The 26,253-nt window shown below is 35.1% G+C and overlaps 2 protein-coding genes and 1 long non-coding RNA gene across 4 annotated transcripts; 1 reads left to right on the forward strand and 2 right to left on the reverse strand.

The window, feature by feature from the left end:
• Positions 1-2,517: 2,517 nt before the first annotated feature.
• On the reverse strand, positions 2,518-9,135 carry LOC125777776 (uncharacterized). The gene is made up of 2 exons (XR_007422387.1): positions 8,389-9,135; positions 2,518-3,912 (listed from the first exon to the last, which is right to left on the reverse strand). It is a non-coding gene; the product is annotated as an uncharacterized LOC125777776 (long non-coding RNA).
• Positions 9,136-15,489: 6,354 nt separating this feature from the next.
• On the reverse strand, positions 15,490-23,745 carry LOC105228639 (far upstream element-binding protein 3). 2 transcript variants are annotated; one of them, XM_029551248.2, is made up of 11 exons: positions 23,409-23,745; positions 22,922-23,327; positions 22,572-22,855; positions 22,116-22,511; positions 21,805-21,951; positions 21,301-21,743; positions 21,165-21,226; positions 20,903-21,099; positions 20,355-20,829; positions 16,746-19,916; positions 15,490-16,370 (listed from the first exon to the last, which is right to left on the reverse strand). In XM_029551248.2, exons 1-9 carry the CDS (start codon positions 23,484-23,486, stop codon positions 20,458-20,460), a joined length of 2,385 nt encoding a protein of 794 aa, XP_029407108.2. In that variant the 5' UTR covers positions 23,487-23,745; the 3' UTR covers positions 15,490-16,370; positions 16,746-19,916; positions 20,355-20,457. The 2 variants fall into 2 exon arrangements, with proteins under 2 accessions (XP_029407108.2, XP_011206830.2); XM_011208528.4 differs by having other exon boundaries at positions 15,490-19,916.
• Positions 23,746-25,344: 1,599 nt separating this feature from the next.
• LOC105228642 (transmembrane protein 14 homolog) lies at positions 25,345-26,180 on the forward strand. Its single transcript, XM_011208534.3, has 2 exons — positions 25,345-25,541; positions 25,651-26,180. The coding sequence occupies exons 1-2, from the start codon at positions 25,466-25,468 to the stop codon at positions 25,908-25,910; spliced, it is 336 nt and encodes a 111-aa protein (XP_011206836.1). The 5' UTR covers positions 25,345-25,465; the 3' UTR covers positions 25,911-26,180.
• The last annotated feature ends 73 nt before the right edge of the window (positions 26,181-26,253 follow it).

The following is a 26,253-nucleotide window of genomic DNA, read 5'->3' on the forward strand; positions in this document are numbered from 1 at the left end:
AGACATCATTGAAAAATTGTATTTTATTCCAAGATTAAAAACTAAAATTGGTAAAGTAATTGGAAGTTGCGTGGAATGCATAGTCATTGAGGGCAAATCAGGAAAGAAAGAAGGGCTTTTGAATCCAATCGATAAAGCAGGTGAACCTTTAGGCACCCATCATATCGACCACGTAGGTCCATTGGCAGAAACTCGTAAAAAGTATAATCACTTACTAGTTGTCATAGATGCATTTACTAAATTTGTTTGGCTATACCCAACAAAATCTACAGGGGCAGAGGAGGTGATTGACAGATTGAGTAAGCAGGCGACAGTTTTCGGAAATCCGAAACGCGTAATAACGGACAGGGGAAGTGCATTCACTTCAAACGCATTTAAAAAATATTGCGAACAAGAAAACGTACAACACTTACAGATTACAACAGGGGTTCCGCGAGGAAACGGTCAGGTGGAAAGAGTCCACAAAATAGTTATACCTATGCTTGCGAAGTTATGCCATAGTGAACCAGCTCACTGGTACAGCCACGTCGACAAAGTTCAGCAGATCATAAATAGTACAGCACCGAGAAGTACGAAAGCATCACCTTTCAAAGTTCTTACTGCATTTAAAAAATATTGCGAACAAGAAAACGTACAACACTTACAGATTACAACAGGGGTTCCGCGAGGAAACGGTCAGGTGGAAAGAGTCCACAAAATAGTTATACCTATGCTTGCGAAGTTATGCCATAGTGAACCAGCTCACTGGTACAGCCACGTCGACAAAGTTCAGCAGATCATAAATAGTACAGCACCGAGAAGTACGAAAGCATCACCTTTCAAAGTTCTTACTGGCTTAGACATGCGTGTAGGAAATTTACCGGACTTAAAAGAAATACTTGACGAATTAACTTTAGAGGAACTGAACTTAGAAAGAGACATAATTAGAGAAAAAGCTCAAGAAAATATAAATAAAATCCAAAGAGAAAATCGTAACAAGAATCGAAAAGCAGAGAAGGAGTATAAGGTAGGAGAACTGGTTGCGATAAAGAAAACACAATTCGGAACAAACACCAAATTAAAACCTAAATATCTGGGACCATACGTTATAACCGCTAAGTTAAACCACGGGAGATATGAGGTAGAGAAGGTAGGAAATGACGAAGGACCAAAAAAGACAAGTACTATAGGTGAATTTATTAAACCATGGAGTTCGTCATTCGGGTCGAATAACACATCAGGACGGCCGAATGTGGGAATATAGATTGGTGGCAACTCCGCCAACGAAGACGAGTAGGTTGCAAAGACAGCGAGAACAGAAGCTAGAGTTAGTCGTAAAACTGAGGTCGTCGGCGGTGTTTCTTCGGTGCTCTACTCGATTTTGTATTTTATAAAAAGAATCAAACTTAATTCGTTTTATCCGCGCTTTATTTTAATTCCACATACAGTGACACTGTAAATCTTAATTTTTATACAAACTAATCAAAATTGTAACCAAAGCGGTAATTGTAACCAAAACCGTAATTGAAACTGAAATCAAACTGTATCAAAAAGAACATAAACAATAAAGTGTAATTTTGGAATTGTGGAATTGTGGAAGTGTTTATTTGAAAAGGAAGCGTGTTGTGGGTGCAAGGTCCCACATAAATATAAAATTTCTTTACAATACTCTACACCAATTCTTTAAAATAATTAAATTTTTGCTGAAGTGATAAATGAAACTGAAAGAGTCTAAAACATTTTACAACTGTTGGAATATCCTGATTCCCTCATACAGAAATAGCATTATACAACACTGCATGTTCGAATATCCCTATTCGGGATACAATAGTAACATTACACAACACTACGTAATGAATAGGTTGGTAATACTTTTCAGCTTTTCGTTCGAACTTGTCGTTCGCTTCTTTCTTTTCGAAATCAAGCTTTCAACAGGTTTTGGGCTCAGTTAAGTTAAGTTTTGTGTTATAGTGCATCTAAAATACAATGGAAAAAGCGTATAGAAATTCCGGGACAGGGCTTTGTTTCCTGAAATGGATTTACTAAAATTATGAATGAAAATATGCCAGATATAGTGGATAATACTTGGGAAAAAGCTGAGGATGTGCAACAATTTTTGATGAGTTAGTGAGCAAATTACTAGCTACGGGTGCAAAGATAGAGAAATGGTTGGAGTGTGGTACTTGTTGTTGACTTTGCCTTCTTCCTACAATGGTGTGATTACAGCAATAGAAACATTAGCTTTTGTGAAAAATAGGTTGCTTGATCACGAAATTAAAATTAAAAATGACAGTAAAGTTAAGTGAAGGCATTTATTTAAGATAATTCAAAAAACAACTCATTTAAAAATAGGGTAAGCAAATAAAAGAAATCATTTAAGGGGTAGTAAATAGGGGCGCATAAAAAAGATTGCTATCATTATAAAAGTAATGAAAATAAGCAAGCTGAAATTGCAACATCGCAACATGGATTTGCATTTATGTTAAAACCATTCAAAACAGACTCTTTTGGTATACACAACTTCGGATTTATTCTCGATTCGGGCACGATAGACCATTTAATAAACGATGAATCATTATATTCGGTGTTACGAATTTGCTAAATTGATGTGATATGGCATCATCGTAATGACAATGTCCGAGGTATGGGCATTATAAATGTATTAAATGTATTTTAGTATTAATATGAGAATGAACGAATAAATGTCGTTGGGGTTTTCTACTATTTTTCCAACGTAAAAAACAACACCTTCTTCTTTAATTGGGTTGTAATGTACAGTCTTGATTGGTTAATCTTGGATGGAACATTCGGATAGTATAAAAGTGCAACATCCACTTAAGATTGCTGTTGCCATATTAAACATCTACCGCGAGCGATATAAAACTTCAACACAAAGTATGACAATAACATGACTCAGAGCCAATTAGAAATAATGTTTTTTAACTGTTATTATTGAATATATTAATTAAAACACATACGCCTGGCAGCACCGTGTAAGATCAAAACCACTCATTAATGGCGCAATCGGAAAAGGTGAAGAGTGAATAATTATCGTAAACTTCTTCAATGACGTGAAAAATGTTAATAATAAAACAAACAAATAAATTAAGTATATAAATAAATCAAATTTGAAGCCGTAATCGGCATGTTGCACTGTCTCTTCAAGTGACATTATGGCAACTTACTTATTATTTAGTTCATTGTTGCAAATTTCAGTTGGAAAATAATGCAGGTAGTAAATTTCATATAAATATTAAATTAGATATATAAAAATTAGTGGTATAACGGAATAAGTTTAGAAAATATTATTCTCACTGAAACTCAGTGACTAGAAACGTGAGTATTCTTCAGATTAGTTTTCGAATTGACTCTTCACAACTTATGGTTTGAAAACCATTCTTTTTTGACATTTTTTATATTACAATTTTATCGATATCTACACATAATTTTTCATATAAGCTGATACTTATTGTATATATATTTATGTACTTGTAAGAATTTAGCTCATTCAATAAAAGTTTTTTAAAGTGCGGATTCACTAAGTTATTCTATTAGTTTCGAAAGATTTTAAAAATATACTTAAGAAATATTTCTTTTTAACGTTATATGTATGTATATGTACTTAACGTTTTACAAAAGTCTAGCCTCAGTTTATGTATTTAATTATTATTTTTTTTACTTAATTTGTCATCAAAACATTTTCTAATTTTTTTTTTTAATTTTAAGTAATATTTTTTAATTTTGTTTTCTTCCGTCGCTTTCTAAATACTTATATCTATCGTTACCTTATACTTGTTGATTTTATTTGTAGATGTATGTGATATAGTTGATATTCATTAAGACATGTTATTTATTAAAATTTCCACATTGTAGGTTATGGTGAATTTATCTCGTAGGGTTGGGGTTATGTTCACACTTGTACACTCAGTAAATCTGAAATATAAAATATAATTTAATTGCAAAAATAAAATATACAACATAGAAAATAAATTACAATATATTGTTATTTTTCGGAATTGTTTAAAAAAAATATACATCGGGACCAAAAAGCACCTGGAAACTGTAATTAAATTCCCGGGTAAATGATATTAAAAAAAAAATCTATTTTGCTAAGTTGGTAGGACTATCTTTAGTTACTATGCGCGAACTGTCTCCCAGTTTGTTTATGGCAGTTAAGTCGGTACACCTCAGTAGTCCGTTGCGATTTTTACAATGGATATAAATATCCGACAAAGAATTTGTTTCAAATTTTGTATTTCTAATCAAATGTCGTGTGGAGAATGTTGGAAAACGCTTACGGTGATTCAAAAACCAAAGACCCATGACAAGGACTTAAAAAACTGTCGGGAGATCGTTGAAGACATGCTTCGTTCTGGAAGACCTTCCTCCTCTTCAACTGTTGAAAATATTAAAAAGTGAAGGATATGGTGCATGAAAATTGTCAGGCAAGAGAGTTAACATCTCTCGCAAGTACGTTCGAATAATTTGAGTGAATATTTTGAGTATAAACGGGTTTTTACTCGTCTCGTCCCGATAAAGCTGACTTTGTTTTCAATAAGAGTACAATTGTGATCGAATTTAAAGCCAAAAACGCACCATCGATCAACCACCGTATTCACCAGGTTTGGCTCCGTGTGATTTTTTTCTTGTTCCTAAAACTGGAGGATGGAGTCATGTGTAGAAGTTCACGCAAGTGAGGAAAATTCTCTGATCGCCATTCACTTGGGAGTGGCCAGAAACGATTCTTTTACATATGACTCAAGCAGCTCACGACTTCCGGTCTTTGACCAAGTATCCTCTGGGTAGCCTAAGAACATCCGTTTGAAGGCGAAACATCCCCTGCATAGGGTTGTGCGCTGGGTTTGGGACCCACCACATAAAAAACACCCCCAATGAAAAGCCACCAACAGCCTCGGATGAGAGACCCCCCTTTTGATGACGACCATGGCAAACGAAATAAGGACTATGATTTGAAGGCATGCACCTGGAATGTCCGGTCACTTAATTGGGAAGGTGCCGCTGCCCAGCTGGTAGAAGTCCTCGTAAAGATAAAGGCTGACATCACCGCCGTCCAAGAACGGCGGGACAAGGACAGAGACGAGTAAGTCCTTGTGACATTTACTACAGTGGCCATATAAAGGAGAGCAAGTTTGGTGTTGGATTCGTGGTGGGAGAGAGACTCCGTCGCCGAGTACTATCATTCACTCCGGAGAATGAACGTCTAGCCGCAATCCGCATCAAAGCGAGGTTCTTCAACATATCGCTGATTTGCACCCACGCCCCGACGGAAGATAAGGACGATGTGACCAAAGATGCTTTTTATGAGTGCTTGGAGCGCACTTATGAGAGATGCCACCGCCACGATGTCAAAATCGTGCTTGGCGACTTCAACGCCAGGGTGGGCAAAGAAGGTATCTTTGGCACTACGGTCGGTAAATTCAGCCTCCACGAGGAAACATCCCCAAATGGGTTGAGGCTGATCGACTTTGCCGGGGCCCGAAATATGGTTATCTGTAGTACGAGATTCCAGCATAAGATACATCAAGCTACCTGGCTGTCTCCGGATCGAAAAACCACCAACCAGATCGATCATGTTGTGATAGACGGAAGACACGTCTCCAGTGTTTTAGATGTGCGTGCGCTCCGAGGTCCTAACATCGACTCGGACCACTATCTTGTTGCAGCCAAGATTCGCACCCGCCTCTGTGCAGCAAAAAACGCACGCCAACAAACACAAGGAAGGTTCGACGTCGAGAAGCTGCAATCACAACAGACAGCCGAAAGATTTTCCACTCGGCTTGCACTCCTGCTCTCTGAGTGCACTCGTCAAGAACTCGGTATAAGGGAACTGTAGGACGGCATTTCAAACTCCCTACGTACAGCTACAATTGAAACCATTGGTTTTCGGAAAGTGCAAAAGAACAGCTGGTACGACGAGGAGTGCCGTGTCGCAGCGGAGAGAAAACAGGCTGCCTACCTCGCAACGTTACGATCGACCACAACACGTGCGTGATGGGACAGATACCGAGAGTTGAAGAGGGAAGCGAGACACATTTGCAGACAGAAGAAGAAGAGGGGTAATGCTCGAAAATTCTACGAAAAAATGCAAGGTTTCAAGACCGGAGCATACTCCTGTAGAACCCCCAAAGGTGATCTAGCCACCGATGCCCAGAGCATACTTAGATTATGGAGGGAACACTTCTCCAGCCTGCTGAATGGCAGTGAACACATAACACCAGGAGAAGGCGAACCCGATTCCCCAATCGATGACGATGGAGCCGACGTTCCATTACTCGGCCATGACGAAGTTCGAATAACAGTTGCCCGCCTGAAGAACAACAAAGCGGCAGGGGCCGACGGATTGCCGGCCGAGCTATTCAAACACGGCGGCGAAGAACTGATAAGGAGCATGCATCAGCTTCTTTGCAAAATATGGTCGGATGAGAGCATGCCCAACGATTGGAATTTAAGTGTGCTATGCCCAATCCATAAAAAAGGAGACCCCACAATCTGCGCCAACTACCGTGGGATAAGCCTCCTCAACATCGCGTACAAGATTCTATCGAGCGTATTGTGTGAAAGATTAAAGCCCACCGTCAACAAACTGATTGGACCTTATCAGTGTGGCTTCAGACCTGGTAAATCAACAGCCGACCAGATATTCACCATGCGCCAAATCTTGGAACAGACCCGTGAAAGGAGAATCGACACTCACCACCTATTCGTCGATTTCAAAGCTGCTTTCGACAGCACGAAAAGGAGCTGCCTTTATGCCGCGATGTCTGAATTTGGTATCCCCGCAAAACTAATACGGCTGTGTAAACTGACGTTGAGCAACACGAAAAGCTCCGTCAGGATCGGGAAGAACCTCTCCGAGCCGTTCGATACCAAACGAGGTTTCAGACAAGGCGACTCCCTATCGTGCGACTTTTTCAATCTACTGCTGGAGAAAATTATTAGAGCTGCAGAACTGAATCGAGCAGGTACAATCTTTTATAAGAGTGTACAGCTGCTGGCGTATGCCGATGATATTGATATCATCGGTCTCAACACCCGCGCCGTTAGTTCTGCTTTCTCCAGACTGAACAAGGAAGCAACGCAAATGGGTCTGGCAGTGAACGAGGGCAAGACGAAATATCTCCTGTCATCAAACAAACAGTCGTCGCACTCGCGACTTGGCACTCACGTCACTGTTGACAGTCATAACTTTGAAGTTGTAGATAATTTCGTCTATTTAGGAACCAGCATTAACACCACCAACAATGTCAGCCTGGATATCCAACGCAGGATTACTCTTGCCAACAGGTGCTACTTCGGACTGAGTAGGCAATTGAAAAGTAAAGTCCTCTCTCGACGAACAAAAACCAAACTCTATAAGTCGCTCATAATTCCCGTCCTGCTACATGGTGCAGAGGCTTGGACGATGACAACAACCGATGAGTCGACGTTGCGAGTTTTCGAGAGAAAAGTTCTGCGAAAGATTTATGGTCCTTTGCGCGTTGGCCACGGCGAATACCGCATTCGATGGAACGATGAGCTGTACGAGATATACGACGACATTGACATAGTTCAGCGAATTAAAAGACAGCGGCTACGCTGGCTAGGTCATGTTGTCCGGATGGATGAAAACACTCCAGCTCTGAAAGTATTCGACGCAGTACCCGCCGCGGGAAGCAGAGGAAGAGGAAGACCTCCACTCCGGTGGAAGGACCAAGTGGAGAAGGACCTGGCCTCGCTTGGAATATCCAATTGGCGCCACGTAGCGAAGAGAAGAAACGATTGGCGCGCTGTTGTTGACTCGGCTATAATCGCGTAAGCGGTGTCTACGCCAGTAAAGAAGAAGAAGAAAACTGAAATCAACAAAATTCGCTGAAGGAGTTGCAGTCCATCCCAAAAAGTGCTTATGAAAAGCGTTTCGAGGACTGAAAAATCGTTGGCAAAAGTGTATTACATCTGGTGGGGATTACTTTGAAGGCGGCAAAATAATTATTGATGAAAAATTAAATATTTTGCGTTTTATTAACATTTTCCGAGTACTTTTTTGTCAAAAAACATACTGTGTTCTATTAAGTTTCCTACGTTTTCTTCTGGATATCTAATATCTATATATCTAATATATATCTGGATATATAATATATCTTTTTCAGGGTATAAAATATAATCGACTTCGATTTGAAATTTATTATTTATTGGAAATTCTAATGTTTTTTTAATTTATGAACTGTAAAATTAAAAACTAGAACGGCAAGATTTTTTGTTGACACTATTTTGGCATCTAAAAATATGAATTGTTCAAAAATTGTAATAAATATTATTTTGCATTAATAAATTAATTTAGTCAAATTAATAAACAAAGCCCTCCATATTTATATATTATATTTTGTGTAAAATAAACTAGTATGCACTTACCATTTTCGATAGTTCTTAGGCGCTGTTTATATTTGTGCTGGACTTCATGTCTATGATCATTATAACGGTGTTCTGCAGTTCATTATTAAGTTAATCCTTAGAAAATTTTTCGAGCTTCGGGAGTTTACTAGTGTCTTCCAGATTCAGCTTTTGAAATTTTTTCTATAGTTTTATGATTTACAGCACGAAACAGTAAAAGCAGCGGACGATGTCGGAAAACTTTATAAAGTATTACGTAGCGCAACACAAATTTTCGTGCTTTTCTCTAGGAAAATATTTTTTTTGTTTATGATGTGAAGGATCCGCGGTTACCAGGTATAGGTAACCGGAACGAGTTAGAACTATAACAGACCGAGGGTTATTGAGCTCGTTTACGGGAAGGCAAGAAGGCCTTGCCTTTATTTCAAGTTTGTTTCAAGAAAGCCGGGTCTTTAAAAGGAAAACGACTTCCATTTATAACCCAAAGGCACTCTTACTTTAGCAGTATCACTCACATAACTGTATTTTTTGGTTTAACGTGACCAAAGTGATCTCCGTTATGTATCGATTAAATACCATAGCAGGATTCCACAAATGTTTCATTTGAATATAAGTGAAGCGAGTAAGCTGTAGTCATAGCCAAATAAAAAACTGCCACTCTTCAATTATTATTAGAACATACTATAATATCAATAATATAATTTTTTGCCTTTTTGCCTTCTTTTGCGTCGATTGTCTCAATGGATGCATCATATATAAAGGTGTATAACATAGTTCCCATTTCATTCATCTGATGGCATTATCTCTCCAATAGTGTGTAACGAAGTATATTTAGTGGACTACAACAACACTAATAACATTAATGATCTTTAACATAGCTTTTGTGCTTTCGACCCTTGGTCACTGCAGCCGGCAAATCGGTATACGTTTCCTGTGTGTGTGGTTATGACCGAAGGAATTACGCCAAGAGTATTTCACAAATTATATTTAGCGCCTTGCCTTGCAACAAATTATAATATTTTGTGGATTTTTCGTAACGATGTTAAGTCGATTTTCAAAAAAAAAAACAAAATATAGCAATATTTTTACTGCTCTGCATTAGAGCCGAGTATTTTTTATGTTCGCTTGATTCGATCCGTGTCAAGCAGGTTGCGGCTTGCTGCGAATCCGCATGCTGTTAAGACCCGCAAATATAGTAACATTCGCTAGAAACTATTTGAGAAATATAGGCCTTAAGAGAAAACACATATCTTTACTGGTATCCATTACGTTTGTGTTTCTCTCTCTCGTCATCTAGTTAGTGTCCATTTCTTAAGAGTTCTCACGGCACAGATCGGTAGTAGTCAAATTAATATTACTGTTATATTTCTTTTAAATATTTTGATATTTTTTTATGGTCTATATGGCAGCCTCGATTAGCTGATTTTCAAACATTTTTGGATGCTTTTTGAGTTTCTAATTTTTTTCTTGTGATTTAGTAGTCTTTTAAAAATCGCCAGAGCCTCGTCTGCTATATACAATAACAAGATTCACCGCGCGTAGGTGAGGTTGACATTTGGATTGGATAGGCTATGTATTGCGCGTCACAATCCCTTGAATCTCAATGGCAAAAAACAAACAAACAAATTTAACATTAATAAGTATGTATGTATGTAATCGATGTAGTGATACAAAGCTTAAAACTGTAAGAGAGAAACGTTATTTCGATAACCGAGTTCATTGAGGGAAGCTTTACAATAAAAAACGACTGACGCATTGTAGCCGCGCAAGATTCTGTGCCGATGAAACTATTGAAAACCAGAATTGAATTCCTCGTCAGGTCTTCCAGCTCCCCTGGATAACGAAATGAACAAATTTTTTCAACCAAATCGCTCAAAATGACGAAGAATGAAGAAGAAGTTAGTATTCTGTTTGGATGTTTAGTGCATTTGAACAAACTATTGTAAAGTGAAAATTAAAACGTATTCTTGTAGTAAATTGAACGATCTAAAAAAAATGAAAGTATGATTTTTTTCGAGGTCGACTCATTTATGGGGTTACATGGGTTTCTTCGGGTAAAAATAGCTTCTTCCACAATTTTTTCTCATAAAAATTAAATATTTTATTAGAATTTTTATTGTTACAAACACACACTATTGACAAAGAAATTCTGAAATTTTTGGAAAAAAATATTTTAAACTCGGCCATTTCCAGTGAACCCTCGGAAAAAAGATACGCCCGCGTAGGCAGGATAACTCCTTACAGGAACATCTAAAGTAAAAAAAATACGTGTTTTAGTTGAAACCTTAACTTAGAACTTGGACAAAGGAAAAAACTGAAATGTGAATTTTTAGCAGACATTTTTACAAAAAAAAAAAACAAAATGAAAATTTCACGATATTTTTTCAAATAGTTTAAACGAAAAAAAACCTTCGTTCATGTCTTTAAGAATTGTATCTCAAAGGCCTGTGTAACATTTCATGAAGATCGGTTGAATAGTTTTCGAGAAATCTTGCCAACCGACTTCAAAAACACAGTTTCGAGAAAAACGCGTTTAAAGATGGCGCACTTAGGCTAGCTAGCCTCGAAACACAAGTTCTCAAGGCTGTATCTTCGAAACTATTACTCGGATCAACTTGAAAATTTAGGACAATATTCTATAGGTGTTGTAGAATTTAATAAATCCATAAAAAATCGATTTTTTACAGCCCGTAACCCATGTAACCCCTGAAACGTATTCGAGGTCAAAATAAGAACGTTACTTTTTTAACTTTATGTAGCACTGTGGTCTTTAATTTTCATATGTAAGGGACTTGATAAAATTAAAGTCCGATTACGACCATTTTTAAAGAAGAGTATTCAAACTTTGCACAATGTAAAACGAAGAAATCTGGTGGAAGTTCATATTGTACTATAGGGAAGTGGGCGTGATTGCGGTCAGTGGGTCATTATCTAGCTGTAACATAAGGATGTCAAGATAAAAGATATTTTCTTGGCATGGTGTACTCCCAATTGTTAGAATCAATGGAAAAATGGACAAGTTGCAGTACCTGTACATTTAAAAAACCATATGGAATGAATTGTAACCTCACTTTCTGCAATTATTTAATAGAGAAAACCTAAAGTTTTGTTATTTATTAAAAACTTTTACGATGCTATACAAAAAAATGAAATCATAAAAAATGTGACCTCGAGTCACTCGAGTCTGACCTCGAGCGCGCAATTTTTCAAGGCTGAATCGACAAAAGTATTACTCGGATCAACTCGATTGGGCAATATTCTTGAGTTGTTATAGATAATAAGATAAAAGCTAAAGCGGTGGCTAAGAATTAAAAATGCATCAAATATGTATGTAGCTCATCACACACGCTTTAGCCTAGGTAAGGTCCTTCAGCCGTCTAATCACTGAAGATGGCGGGAGATCACACTTGGACTGTTATGTGTCCTAGTACTGTTTCTAACCCTTGCAAAATATAATATATGTTCAACAAAAATTCAATACAAATGTGGTCCTTACATTTTAATGCTCACAATTTGCACAGCAATTCTAGTGGTTATTAAAAAAATTACAAATTCATATGTTTATAGAATAATGAATACCATAAATACATTTTTGAAAAAAGTACACAACCATCACTTTAATTCCTATCACACCTCTACGCACTTCTTTCGGCTCACTAATATTTGGATGATTAAATTGTTTGGTCTTTACAAATTTTTATCTGAATATACGTGGGTTGAATTTTTTAAATAAATAAAAACATACAGTGCAAAATAATATTACCTGATTTGCAAGAACTCAAAAAGATGTGGTCTCACATTTTTTTTTGCATATTTTCGAAATTACATTTCTGTTCGGTTTTACTTTCGTTTTCGAGTAATACTGTATGTCTTCATCCTACAGATGATCCTATGCTCAGCGCACAAACTGATTAATCTACTGTCGCTGCACGCACACACAAGCGCCTATACATTATGTGCTATGTATGTGTATGTGGGAGGGAGGTGTTAAATAACAAACTAAGTATAATCACTTGCAGGCGTGTGTGCGTCTGCGCTGAAAGAAATACGAAATTGTAAACTATCAGTTTTCATTTTCAAAAGTACTCAAATATATTAATATACATATGTATGTATGGTATATAGTGAAATTGTAATGGATTTTACAGAAAAGTTTTAGGTATATATTAGTGAAGATAAAATATACACATGTATAATTAAAAAAAAAATTATATGATATATTTTCATTAATTCAATGTGTGTTTGGTTGTGCAAGGTATTCTGAAAGTAGATACGCATACATGTTATGCATGAAGAGTCAATTTGAAAAATATATTTAAGTTTATTAATTTGCGTTTTAAAATAATTTTCATTTTTTTGCTCATATTAACTACTGATTTACTAAATATTACAGTATTTTTATTGAAAAATTTTGAGATATTGTGTTCAAGTAACTAGTTTCTGCAAACAATTTGCTTTTGTCACACTTTTCATGTATTTTCGAACACTACTGTAAATACTTACTAAGTGACAGCTCCACATTCGTCCTTGATATTCTTACTTTACCGTTCTACTTGTTCAACTTCAGCATTCACCAGCTTTGTGCTCACCAATACGCTGCAAAATTAAGAAGCTTAAAACTAAATATTCCGAAATTTCTTCCCATAAAGTAAATATGCGCTGCAACATTTTCAGACTCTCTCGGCTAAGCTAATAAGAACCCTGATTTTGATTGATACTTTGACAGTGGTACTACTTCCTTTTGACTTAAACGAGTGCGGATCCAGAAGTCATCTATAGATCTCAAATCAAAACAATTGCCACGACAGTCTGGTTCATATAACCAAAAGTAATTTTCATATAACAAAGCAAACCACTAGAGAATTCGAATGAGTGACCTCGAGAAAAAAAATTCTTTGAAAGATTTGTGAATATTGATGCTACATATTACATCTGATAGTTGAAACAGCTGTATGACTTTTATAAGAATATGTTAAAATCCGACGACTACACCAATGCTCCAAAAAATTGAACTAAGGTGTTTGAAAGTGTGCGAAATGTCATATTTTTGCCTGGAAATGTAGAAAATATGAGAAGCTTCGGTTCTTATAGTCTGAATAGGGCGTATTAAGTTTGCCACGAAGTTTGTAACACCCAGAAGGAAACCCTATATAATATATAAATGATCAACGCGACAAAAAGAGTCGCTTTAGCTATGTCCGAACTGAAATTTTGCCCAGGTCCATTTCTCTCCAAGGAGATATACATCTGTCGGAGTCATCGATATCGGACTACTATAGCATATAGCAGCGATACCAACTGAAAAATCAAAAATATAGTATATCCTTGTATGGAATACTATTTTATTTGAAGAAATATATTTATGAAATTTGGCATGCATTGTTGTCCAAGGCACCACTAAAAACCTCAAAACAAAAAACAAACCTCAGATCGGACCACTTTAACAAATGGTAGGCATGCAAACTGAACGATCAAAATCAAGTTATTGTATGGAAACTTTTTTATTCGAGGAGATATGTATATTCACGATGGCTTGGCTTGGATTATTATCCAAGGCATCACTACAAACACCGTGCAGATCGGACCACTATAGCATATAGCTGCGAAACAAGCTGATCGAACAAAATCACATCTTGTATAGAAAACTGTTTAATTTGACGAGATATCCTCATGAAATTTATTTATTGTTCGGTGGCAAAGCTAAAACTTCCGAACACATTTTTCAGCTCGGACCAATATAGCATATGGTTGCCATACAAACTGAACTATTAGAATCGAGTTCTTGTAAGGAAACTTTTTAAGAGTATTACAGCTTCGGTGCAAATAAAGTTCGCGTGTTTTTTTTTTTTTGTTATTGGTTATATCTGACACTTCGGTTACCGCACTCGTACATATGTACGTATAATAAAAAAAAGCGCCTGTTTGTATAGCTACCATACGAAATATTCTTTTGAATTGGGTTTAAAACTTCCAATCCTATTATAACTGGGACAGTTTATAATGTTTTCATCTCCCCGATGCCTAACAGCGACCTGGATAATGCTACCAGAAATCTAAAATGTGAATCAGCAACAACAACTGTTATTTTCGTAAGGTTTATAAATACATCATATACAAAGCAATGCACAGTATAAAAATATACATACAAATAATAATTGAAGTATTTAAAAAACCTTGAAATGTAATCGAAAAAAAAGAATTACGTGCATTTGCGCTCGCCTACATCCGTAGTATTGCTGCCAACACCAGGCTATCCGTCTAAAGCCGACTGACGTGTCCCAAACGGCAATGAATGGTGCAGGGAGTGGGATAAGCATGTACGTAAGGTAGTAGAATGTTGCGCATCATGATGGCAGAAGCAGCAAAACACTACGAGAAATATTTATGCAGACACACATACACATATAAACATATACATACATATGTATAACTAATGAAATTTTCATTACAAAATTTGATATAATAAAGAAATTATATGCATTAACAGTCAAATAGTTATAGTAAAATCATGTTTGTACGTATGCTAAGTTCGCAATTGCAATTATACACGGTCAATAGAGTGATAAACATAATAAATCGTTGAGAAAATGCATGTACCTGTGTATATAACATAAAAACAAACCCAACATGTTGGACCAAAATGGAGGCACCGTTCAAGTCACGCACACATACATATGTATGCAGTTAAACACAGTCAAGCACGCGTTAACGGGCGCATGCGCAAAGATCAAACACACACATACATACATAAACAACAATTGCAATGGAGCACAACGAGGCCTACATATCAACTACATATGTATTAAGTAGCTATGAAACTCCACTATTGCACTCCACTTTAAGAAGCATCGCTCCATGGCATATGCGAAGATTCCTACTGCTCAACAAGTGTCTGACGGCTGTGTGCTTCGCTGCCTACGCGAACACCAGCTGAAAGTAAGTTAGACAAAACTAAATAATACACATACATATACATATAGATACGCATTTTGTATATAAGTATTTCATATAATTTTCATTTTTGAAAATTATATAAACTTGTATATACATTTATTTATATTTATATACATATATATAAATACGTTGTTTTCAGTGTTAAAACAATGCTTTATTAAAGGTTATTTATTTATTAATTTTATTTTATTTTTTCAAACTATGTCGAACACGCTTGCGTGTCCAATAAACTGTGTTTATATATATTTTTATTATTATACTTTTTTCGCTGACAAAAACAATTGTTGTGGTTATTGTTTTAGCTATAACACCGCACTAAATGTGTGCGATATTGTTTTTGCCATTTCATACAATGCTTAAAGTTAGATAGTTATATATATTGTTGTTGTTGTTTTCTAATTAATTAAGCGAAACAAATATTTGTTTCGTGCTTGTGTTCTAAAAACAGTAAAATGTTTAAATATACGTATTTTTTGCCATTATTTAAAAAGTTTATAAACATTTTTTTTTTTTTATTTAACGGTCGTTTTAAAATGTTGCAACACTTTAAATGGACTCTCACGCATGTTTTTTACTAATCAATATATTTGTTTTTGTATCTAAATTCTGTTGTACACTTTTACCCAGGTCTATAAACAATAATAATATACAAAATGAGCAATAACTAAATGCAGGTTCACACAAAAAAAAAAATAAAGGACACTTTAAAAACATATAAAATATGATTTTTGGTTTAAAAAATGTTATATCAATTATTTTATAATATAGTGAAATCAGCATTTTAAATAGGTAAATATTTTTTTCTTCAAATTGCAATATATGTACATACATACGTGATAATAATTTCAAAGAGATATTGCATGTAGAGCAGCTTACCATAGTTTGGGAAATTATTTACTGCTATTTTGTATTGTACGTACGTTTGTGGTAGTAGTAGTAGTAGTGGTAGGAAATTTGGTAATTTGGCAGTTGGGTGAAGGTAAGTGCTACTTGTTTACTAGAAGTTATTGTTTGCTGTAGACTCTTAGCTCTTTTAAGAAACTGTAGAACTGGAAATAGATTTATGTTTATGCAATATAACATCAACCAATATAGTAGAGAGTAATTAAAACATAATATGTTATGTACGTATTTAGTTAGGTAAATAGTTCTTGGGCGCACACACAAACACACACATATATATAATGCGTGCAAAAGTTTTATATAAACAATTCAGTTCAATATAATATAGCGAAACACATTATTTTCATACACATATAAATGTTTATATGCATGTATGTAAAGGTAAATAGATTGTGTTCAAAATTTTTATGTTCAAATATATTTTACATATACTTGATATATGAAAAATGAATAAATTTAATATATTCATATAGATTATATTTGTTTTTATCAAAACAGTTAAGCAATGTAATGAATCTTACCAAGAAAAGGTATGCATAAACCGTGTTTCTTTCTTTCTGTTTTCAAGTAATTAACTTTGCGTACTTTGCCTCACATATATGTATGTATATATTTTTACTTTTTGCTCATATAGTTTCGCATTAACGACGTTTGTGCGACCGCTCGATCACCAATCGAACGACCTGAAGACGCGTGTGTGCAATCAACGTACCGGAGGACATGGGAGTGAACCATAGTTGGTTGGTCATTTATGTACATATAAAAAAAGATATAAAGAAAATATTATAGCTAACTTTCTCATAGAAAAAATATTGCATACAAATTTTTGGTTACACGAAAAATATGGCATATTTTATTAAATGGTCGCTGGAAGGGTTATTTAAAATGTGGTTTTATATGTATATATGCATATGTAAATATAAGCAATTTTTAAATTATATAAATTTAATTTTAAAACCAATTTGAATAACGTACAGTTGCGGTTTAAATAACCACCCAAATTTTGTTCAGTTTTTTAAATTTTAACGGGCTGCTGCTTCTTCCATTTTGTCTTCCAAAAGTTATATAACATAGGAAAATACGCTATGTGCGCTCAAGCGTCTGGTTGAATGTTACGAGAAACTTTTAAGATTAGAAATTCGCTCAGAGGACTGCTGAGGGACAACAGATGATTTCTTTATAAAAGTGGAATTTTTATGTTGACCGATTTATGTACATATATCAATAAATTCTTGTTTTCAAAACACCAGTTGCGAATTAATCGTCGAAAAAAGCCTACACTGCAACATTAAATTTTGATTATAGTAGTTTTACATAAAACTTGAAATAGAAGTCCTTTTACATTGACATAAATGGAGTAGTAACATTCAGCTCATGCATTAGTGACCGCACTTATTAATAAGCAGCATTTAAGCCAGAAATAACAACATATAACATCATCGCCGTCTCATTGATGGTAGCTTGTAAAATTTTTGACCAGAAAGTCATATGCGAAGGAAACTAATAGGCAATTTGCAAACCAAAATACGTGTTTTATGTTTCAGCAACCCTAAAAGCAATTAATTTGCTCATAGCATTTGAAAAAAACCCCGTTTAATTCACCCTATTATTCGGACTAGTGTCATTGTTTCATATTTATCAAATAAATTTTTCGCCATTTGAAGTTGAACATACACAAAACCAAAAATATGCACCAACTGCCGCCACTAAAGGGTTCTGATGAGTATGAAAACAGCAAGAGTTCCCACAGTATTGCTTAAAAAATACATACATGTATATAGTATAAATTTATATAATAAAATTGGAAAAAAATAATAATATTAGGAAATCAACATTGGTAAATACGCATTTTTGGTAAAATATGTAAATATAAAATCAAGATTAATACCCTAAACACACATATGTACATAATATATGTAGATATCAGATAAAGAAAATTAAATAATAACCAAAAAGTTATATGAATTTAAAAAAAATCAATAAGAAATTTCTTCGTGAAGCTGAGAGTCTGTCTGCAATTCGACCAAAATTGTTAAATCAATTTGTCAAGAATAAGTTGCTGCTGCTCCAATTATTATTTTCTTTGCGTTTTGTTTTTCTGCCATTTGGGTTATCCTTCATTTCGCGTCTGCCACTTACATACTTGTACAAGTAAATAAACCCGCCACATTGTGATTTTCAATGCTAATTAATTGAAATAAGTATATCAAGAGATTGTTTAATATATACGTATATATGCACAATTTATGCATATGAATGTATATGTAATAATTATATTGGCATTATAATTGAATTTCTTATAATATATTGTACACATATGGTAATTTGCATGTTTTAAATATACATATAGGCATGTAGATAGTAAAGTTACATAGACATATAATTATATTTCATTTGCAAAATGGTAAATGACGTATTTGTTTAGGCAATCAATAATAAGAATTCTTTAAAAACAAATATTTTCTATTTTATATATGTATGTATGAACGTTGCATATTTTGTTTTCTTTTTTTTCATTCTGTGTATAATAAACGCAAATATGCATATATTCACTATGAGAAATTTTATGTGTTTATATCTTATATGCATTGTTGTTTGTTTTTATCAGCACTTATTTGAAATAATTCCAAGCTTACCACGTACAGTTCACTTTTTGTTTCGTACAACATTTTTTGTTTCGTTTTGGATTCCATTTAAAATTTAACGGGAATGAATTATTTAACGCGCTGGAAAGTGACGTCCACTTTTAAATGGTCGAGTGCGGTATTGGCGGCGAGAAACGCGTTCTCGTTGCATTTGCTATGTTTGGCTGACATTTTGCATGCTTGTACGTGTGTGTGTGTGTGTTGCTATATTTTAGACATATTCCAGCTTCTTGTTTACTAACAGATGAATCATTCCATTATGTATGGAGTACGCACATTTCGTTGTAGTTGCTGTTGTTGTTATGATGGTGCATTTGGAAGAATATTGGAATATAACTTTACATTTTTATTTGATTTCGCTGTTATTATAAAAGATTAGACCGTTAATACGGATTTTGGTTTTTGTATGCACGTCTTAGTATAATTATATCTACTATTTACTGTTATGTCAAGCATTAACCATATAGATCAAAAGTTCGTTTTTAGTTTTGTGGAAAATTTACGAGCGTTAATTGTCACTAAAGCCTTACATTGCAAATATTTCATTAGCTAAGAGAGTGTTCACATTTTTTACTCTTTTCTTTTTATTTTAACGGAACAAAACTACTAATGCATTCTTTTACTAGTTTTTTCCTTCGACACGAAATTTTTTAGTTTATTTGTTTTTTTAGAAAACACTCGATGGTTGCTTTCGGTTAGCGTTGCAATACTATTTTATGTCAAAGTTTGCGGTATTTATGATGTTTTTATGTGTATTATGTATGCACTCAAATTTGATGTGAATTTAACATAATCTAGAGTCGCGCCTTTGATTTTTATCTAATTTTTCATTTGTATTAATGCTGTTGATGTTTCTATAAATTATGCTTACAAACTAAAAAAATATATATATTTAATATATTATATTATTTTTAAACCATCTCGCACACGCCAACACATTTTCGCAGACTCATTTTATTTTCTTTTTTTATTATTTTAATTTTTGCTGTGAGTGGTAAGGAGTAGTAGTAGTAGTAGAAGTAGTAGTAATTGAGACATTTGTGACCTCTGCAAAAAATGTTTTATGTTGGTATATATTTCGTTATATAGGCACGTAAAATAATAATATAATTGATATATATGTATGTATAGAAACAAACAAATTAAACAGTAGGTTATATAGTAAATGGTGAGAATGTGAAATAAAAAGTTTATATAAAAATTGTAAATTGGTTGTCAATTGTAATAATAAGGCGCAATCTACCAAATAGTAAAGTGTAAAGGAATTATTCGATTTAAATATATATATATATATATACGTATATATATAAATATAAGGCATAATTATGTTTGGAAAGTTTAAAATGTGATAAACAATGAATTTGTATAATAATATAGTGAAAATGGCAGTTTCAAATGTAGCAAATATCTAGCAATTTTTCAAGAAGCACTTTAAATTTAATATACATATGAAAACTCATTAACATATTCACATAAACAACTCACCCCATTCAACTGCTTTAACATCATTAATCATTTTGCATTTCACGCGTTACACAAACTTCTGCTACGTCTACATTGCTGCCGCCGTTACTCTTATTCATAATATTTACTTCTGGTCGCCTTTTTGTTTATTCTGATTGGCGGCATTTGGTCCGCCACCCATATTACCGGGCTGCATGTTGGGTTGTGGCGCGCCTGGATATCCACCTCCTGGTGCGCCATAGCCCCCATAAGCCGCTTGTGGATAGCCGGGTGCAGCACCGCCTGCCGCCTGACTCGCCTGCGCCGCTGCATAGTACTGCGAATATTGCGCATATTGACTAGGTGTCATACCTTGCATTGCTGCATTGTTGCTGCCATCAGCGGGGTTATTGCTGGCGCCTGCGTTGCTACTACCACCTGCATTGCTATTGACACCTGCTGCATTGTTAGTGTTAACGGCGCCGCCTGCTGCATTTGCTTGCCCATTTTGTCCTTGCTGTATAGACATTTTATATTAAACATATATAAATACTATTTCTTTCAAATAAAAATCTTCTTATACAACAAACCTTCATTTGCTTTTCGATGGCTTCAGCTTCAGCAATCTTGCCTATACTGCGATAATACTCCGCCCATTGCGCGCTATAATCCGCTGTACCTCCGCTTTGTTGTGCTTGTTGTTGCTGTGACTGCTGTTGGGGCTGCTGTTGTGCTTGCTGTTGTTGTGGCATACCAACCGCACCCATTGGTTGACCAGCATTCGCACCTTAAAAGAACAGTTATAATTTGAAATGTGTTTAGCTGTTAATTTTCTAGCATATATGTATTTACCAGCTTGTTTAGCTTTTAGCTGTTGTTCTATCATTTCAGCTTCGCGCATTAAGCCCATTGATCTATAAATATTTAGATATGTATACAATTTATTTAACAAACATATATAAATATTATTTACTGGATTATAACTTACTTGTAATATTCGATCCATTGTGCGGAGTAATCAGCTTGGCCACCAGCAGCTGCTCCCGTATTTTGTCCCATGGCGGCACCGCCCATCATCATTTGTTGTTGCTGATTTTGATCACCCCAACCTTGTGCATAACCGCCCCACTGCTGTTGATAAGCAGCAGCGGCGGCATTGGGGTCATTTTGCATGGGGTTCTGTCCATAACCACCTTGGTTGTTATGTTGTCCAGGAATGTTACCACTAATGGGTTTGCGCGAAATAATTGGCAACTCCATATTAATCTTTTCGGCAATCATTTGGCGTGCAGCTTCGACTTGTTCCGAGGTGCCTTTGCATTTGAAGAGCTTCTCAGACGGTGGATTGACAGCATTTCGATCCATTTCACAATATGCCCCAGATTGCTGATTTATAAGCTTGATGGTTTCACCACCGCGACCAATGACAATCTACAAAAAAAATATTTAGCCATAAATTATGAAAGTACAACTATAAAAATATATTACTTACACCACATTTTGACGAAGGTACCATAAATGTTATCTCTTCACGTGGCGGCTGTTGTGCGTGATTTACGCCATAACCGTAACCGTAATTGGAATTGTTTCCATCCATACTGCCATTGCTACTGCTATTAGCGTTGCGTTGTTGTCGTTGCTGAAAAAAAATACAAACACAAACATTTACACGCTTTGCAACAAATAATAAAGTAAATTGTAACGTAATTTTTTATAAATCGAAAATATTTATATATAATATTTTATTAAAATTATATTTTTATACAATTTTATTGTGGTTATTGTAAATATTAATTTGCTCACCATCATATTCTCAATAAGTCCGTCAATCATACGTTTGGCGTCATCAACTTGTTGTCGTGTGCCTTGTATAAGGCATCGTCTGTCGCCGGGTTCATCATTCTTGCCTTGAATGAATTGCAGCTTACAACCGCATTCGGTCTGTATTTTGCGTATCATGTCACCACCTTTGCCAATAACCACACCGACAGCTATTTTCGGCACAAATACTTCGCACTGTTCGCCAGTGTTGCCAAAATTATAGCCACCACTTCCGCCTACCCCAGCGCCTTGCACACTCCCGCCATTATTACGAGCTGCAAGCGCAGCTGCCTGTAAATCTTTCTGTGCTATCAAGTCTAATACAGCTTGCTTGGCATGTTCGATTTTTTGGGGATCTCCAGAGATACGAAGTGGTTTCTAAAAATATTTAAGATTAAGTAAATTTTAAATAAAAATATTTAATTCGAATATATTTACAATTATTTCTTGATTTGGTCCATCTTGTATTATAACCATTTTCGCGCCCGTTTTCTCTTGCAATTGTTTTATGGTATCACCACCTTTGCCAATTACCAAGCCCACTTTTGTGCCAGGTATCATAATTTCTTGGTACGGTGGGAATCCTGTAGGCCCTGGTGGGGGCATATTTATGGTCAAAACAACTTCGATATTTCCACCGCCGTTACGATTAGACAATTGTTGGAATAATTCGCGTCCTTTAGTAACAGTCTCACGGGATCCACGTAACGTAATGACTCGATCTATTTTCAATATAAAAAAAATTGCATATATTTATATCTCCCGATTTAAAATGAAAGTTCATATACCTTGATCCTGTGATAGCTGTACTTTACAACCAGATTCACCCTGAATTTGGGTAATTGTCTCAGTGCTGCCACGTCCCAATACTGAATTTACCAGCGATTCTGGAATGCGTATTTGCTCCTCCACCGTTGTACCAGCTGTAGCCGCTAAACGCTGTGCAACAGCAGTGGCTTGTGCGAGTGCTTGAGAAATGTTCGTCGATCCAGCATTACTACCACCGCCTCCGACGCTGCTACCGTTGGAATTATTGTAATCGTTGCCAGGACTAGTGAAACGTTTGGCTTCCGGACCAGAATCACTGTCATCGTGGTTACGCTTAAAACCAACGCCGGATGGAGGTGAGATACCAGCGCTAGAAGAACCTCCACCACTTGGTTGTGCGGCATTTGGCTGTATCTTTGCGGCTATCTAAATATACATGTGTGTGTGTGTGTGGCAATTTACGGAATAGAATTTGATATTTTCAATATAGTATTGTATAAAATTTACCTGCTTAGCACGTTGTAGTGCTGCTGCAAAAGCTTGCGACTGATTTAGATTAGATTGTGATGCAGCAAATTCACTCATTTTTCTTCTTGGAAAATTTTTTCACACCGCTTTGGGAAAACAAATTTGCGGACTATTGAAACGTAGCTTTATACGATGCACGAATTTATAGAAGTGAAAGAACACTTTTACACACTTAAAGGATTATCTGAAACCTTTTTCTATTAAAATTGTTAAATATATATTGATTTTTCTTGATACTTTTCGATAAATTAGCAAAACTTTTCTTAACACCACATGAAGTCTTCCACTGAAAATTATAAATGGCGGAGGGCCATCAATGCAGACGAAATAGCTGAAACGAACTGGTAAATGAAACACAATGCTGCCACCTGTAAAAAAATATTTCTGCATTACTTCGACAAATTTTGGAAGGATTTGTGAAAAAATTTGTTTACTATTCTAGAAAATTTCAAAACTTATGTTAACATTGAAGAAATTTTAAATCATCTGTAAATACTAAGCAGCATTTTTTTTAACTTATAAGTGTCAATACATTAGGGGTATTCTCTTGCTCTTGCAAAACCCTTGCATGGTGCACGAATTGCAGATTTTTCCTTTTGATGCACCGGCACAACAACAAAGACACGCAGAAGATTATTTGCAATGGCTGTGAAATATGTCAGACCAAAACCCATGTTTATTCTCGTGCAATGACACATAAAGAAAATAATTGCAAGCCTGTGCTAGCTTATAAAGATTTGTTACAGTTTTTTTGTTAAGAATAAATGCAGAAGGTGCGCCAATTCACAATAGCCAGGTACAATAGTCCAATAGTAATTTACAATAAATTGACCGAATCAGCCGATCATATATCACTACATTCTGCGATGGGTGTCCTCTTGCCCTTGTATATTTCGGTATAGGATGTTTTCAATCTGCAATCCCCGTATTGTATATTAACAAAATAATCCCTCAAAGTTTCAATGACACTTCACTTCAAAAAACTCTACACCTGCTCAGCGTTGCCAGATTCGTGGATTTTTCCTGATTTTTCAAGCCTGCAAACCGTTTTATGCATTTATACTCAGATATTTTCGGAAAATTTCATGTCATGAGATCTATTTTCTTTATTTATATAAAATAAATTTGAAAGAAAAGGCATATCGGTTTCTCATTTCAAAAAGTGAAGATAGAAAGAATCTCATTATTTGCTAGGTCGATCAAGAAAACTGAACGCTATCGGACTATGACTTCTCTTACTTGCACTTGCTCCATTTTTTCATGTTTTTCTCGTACTTTCTTGCATTCTCTCCATGGTTCTGACTATAGGAAATTGATGAATTCGATGTTTGATTAACAGAAATTCGTAACTTGCTAAATTTAAGAGCGTGAGCTCGAATAATTTTAAAAATCTGACAATACATAATAAGTAGTAGGTACCCTTATGTTTTATGTTAAGTGTATATACATACATACTTCACTACTGACAAAAGGGTCACAATTCAAAAATTCTCAAAATCAATTGCTTGCAGTTTATCAATTCAAAGTACACTTATCTAGCCAAGAAATTTGCTCATTGAAAGTGTTAATCCATTTGCAATGTGAACTATGCAAAGTTCCACAATTATGTACATGAGCCGAGCCATCGCAGAATTAAAAATTAATTAATTTAAAAACGTGTAATGAAGCTAAATTTGATTAAATCATATTCTAAAACTTTTTGTGATAATTCGAATGTTAAAATAATATATTGTATGTATACGCCTATTTTCAATTTAATTCTTTTTCGTATATAAAAGGTTTCATACATGTAAATATGAGTTTTACTAGATTTTATGAAATTTCAAATTCTGTATTGTACAGAAATAGATGTGATGTCGGATTTACTAACTCTCTGCCCACCTTTTTCACCTCAATGTGCGGATTTACAAAGTGGAAATGTGGCAATACTGCAACTGATTACAAACACTGTGGATTAGTTATTGTGCTTTTACTAACCCATATTTTATCATATTTTGTTGAAATTTATATTTTAATAAAACAATAATTTTTGCAAAATGTCAACAGACCTAATTGGATTTTTATATGCCGCCACTGTTGCCGCTGGTGGTATTATGGGCTATGTTAAAGCCGGTAAGCGCTAATGAACGTTTGCTGAAATTGTGCAACTCATTCTTATACCATCACTTTGGTATCTTATATGAGTATACATTATATTCATGTACATTTATCTGGATTTTAGGTTCCATACCGTCATTGGGTGCTGGTGTAGCCTTCGGTGCCATTCTCGGTGTGGGTGCATACTATAATTCACAGGATCCGCCACGTCCACTCTTGCAGTTGGGCACTTCTGTGGCTTTGGCCGGTATCATGGGCTCACGTTGGCAACGATCTGGTAAAATGATGCCTGCTGGCATGATTTGCATTATATCTGTTGCAGCCATACTTCGAAATTTAATCACTTACAATCGTTACTTGCCATTACCGGGAAGACAACAGTAAACCTATATGTATGTAGTATATGCATATAAATCAGTTTGATCATTTGTAGTTAATTGCTGGCAGAAAAACTTGCCCTTTTTACTCTCACGCAGAGTAGAATATTTTATCTATAATTAATTATAGATGTTAACATATTAACTTAGAGTTGTCACATTTTATTAAGCTTGGTAACTGGACTTGTGGTTTGTACTTTAAAAGTTGAAATTTGTTACTATAATTTTACAATGAAAATAAATATTTTAGCATTCTTGCTATGTATATTTTGTATAATATTTTTTGTTTTCACAGTATTTTGTAATCACACTTTCATTGAAATAAAATTACTACTTTTTACGCTTAAGAT

The sequence above is a fragment of the Bactrocera dorsalis genome, chromosome 3 (assembly GCF_023373825.1).
Source record: "Bactrocera dorsalis isolate Fly_Bdor chromosome 3, ASM2337382v1, whole genome shotgun sequence".
Classification (NCBI taxonomy): domain Eukaryota; kingdom Metazoa; phylum Arthropoda; class Insecta; order Diptera; family Tephritidae; genus Bactrocera; species Bactrocera dorsalis.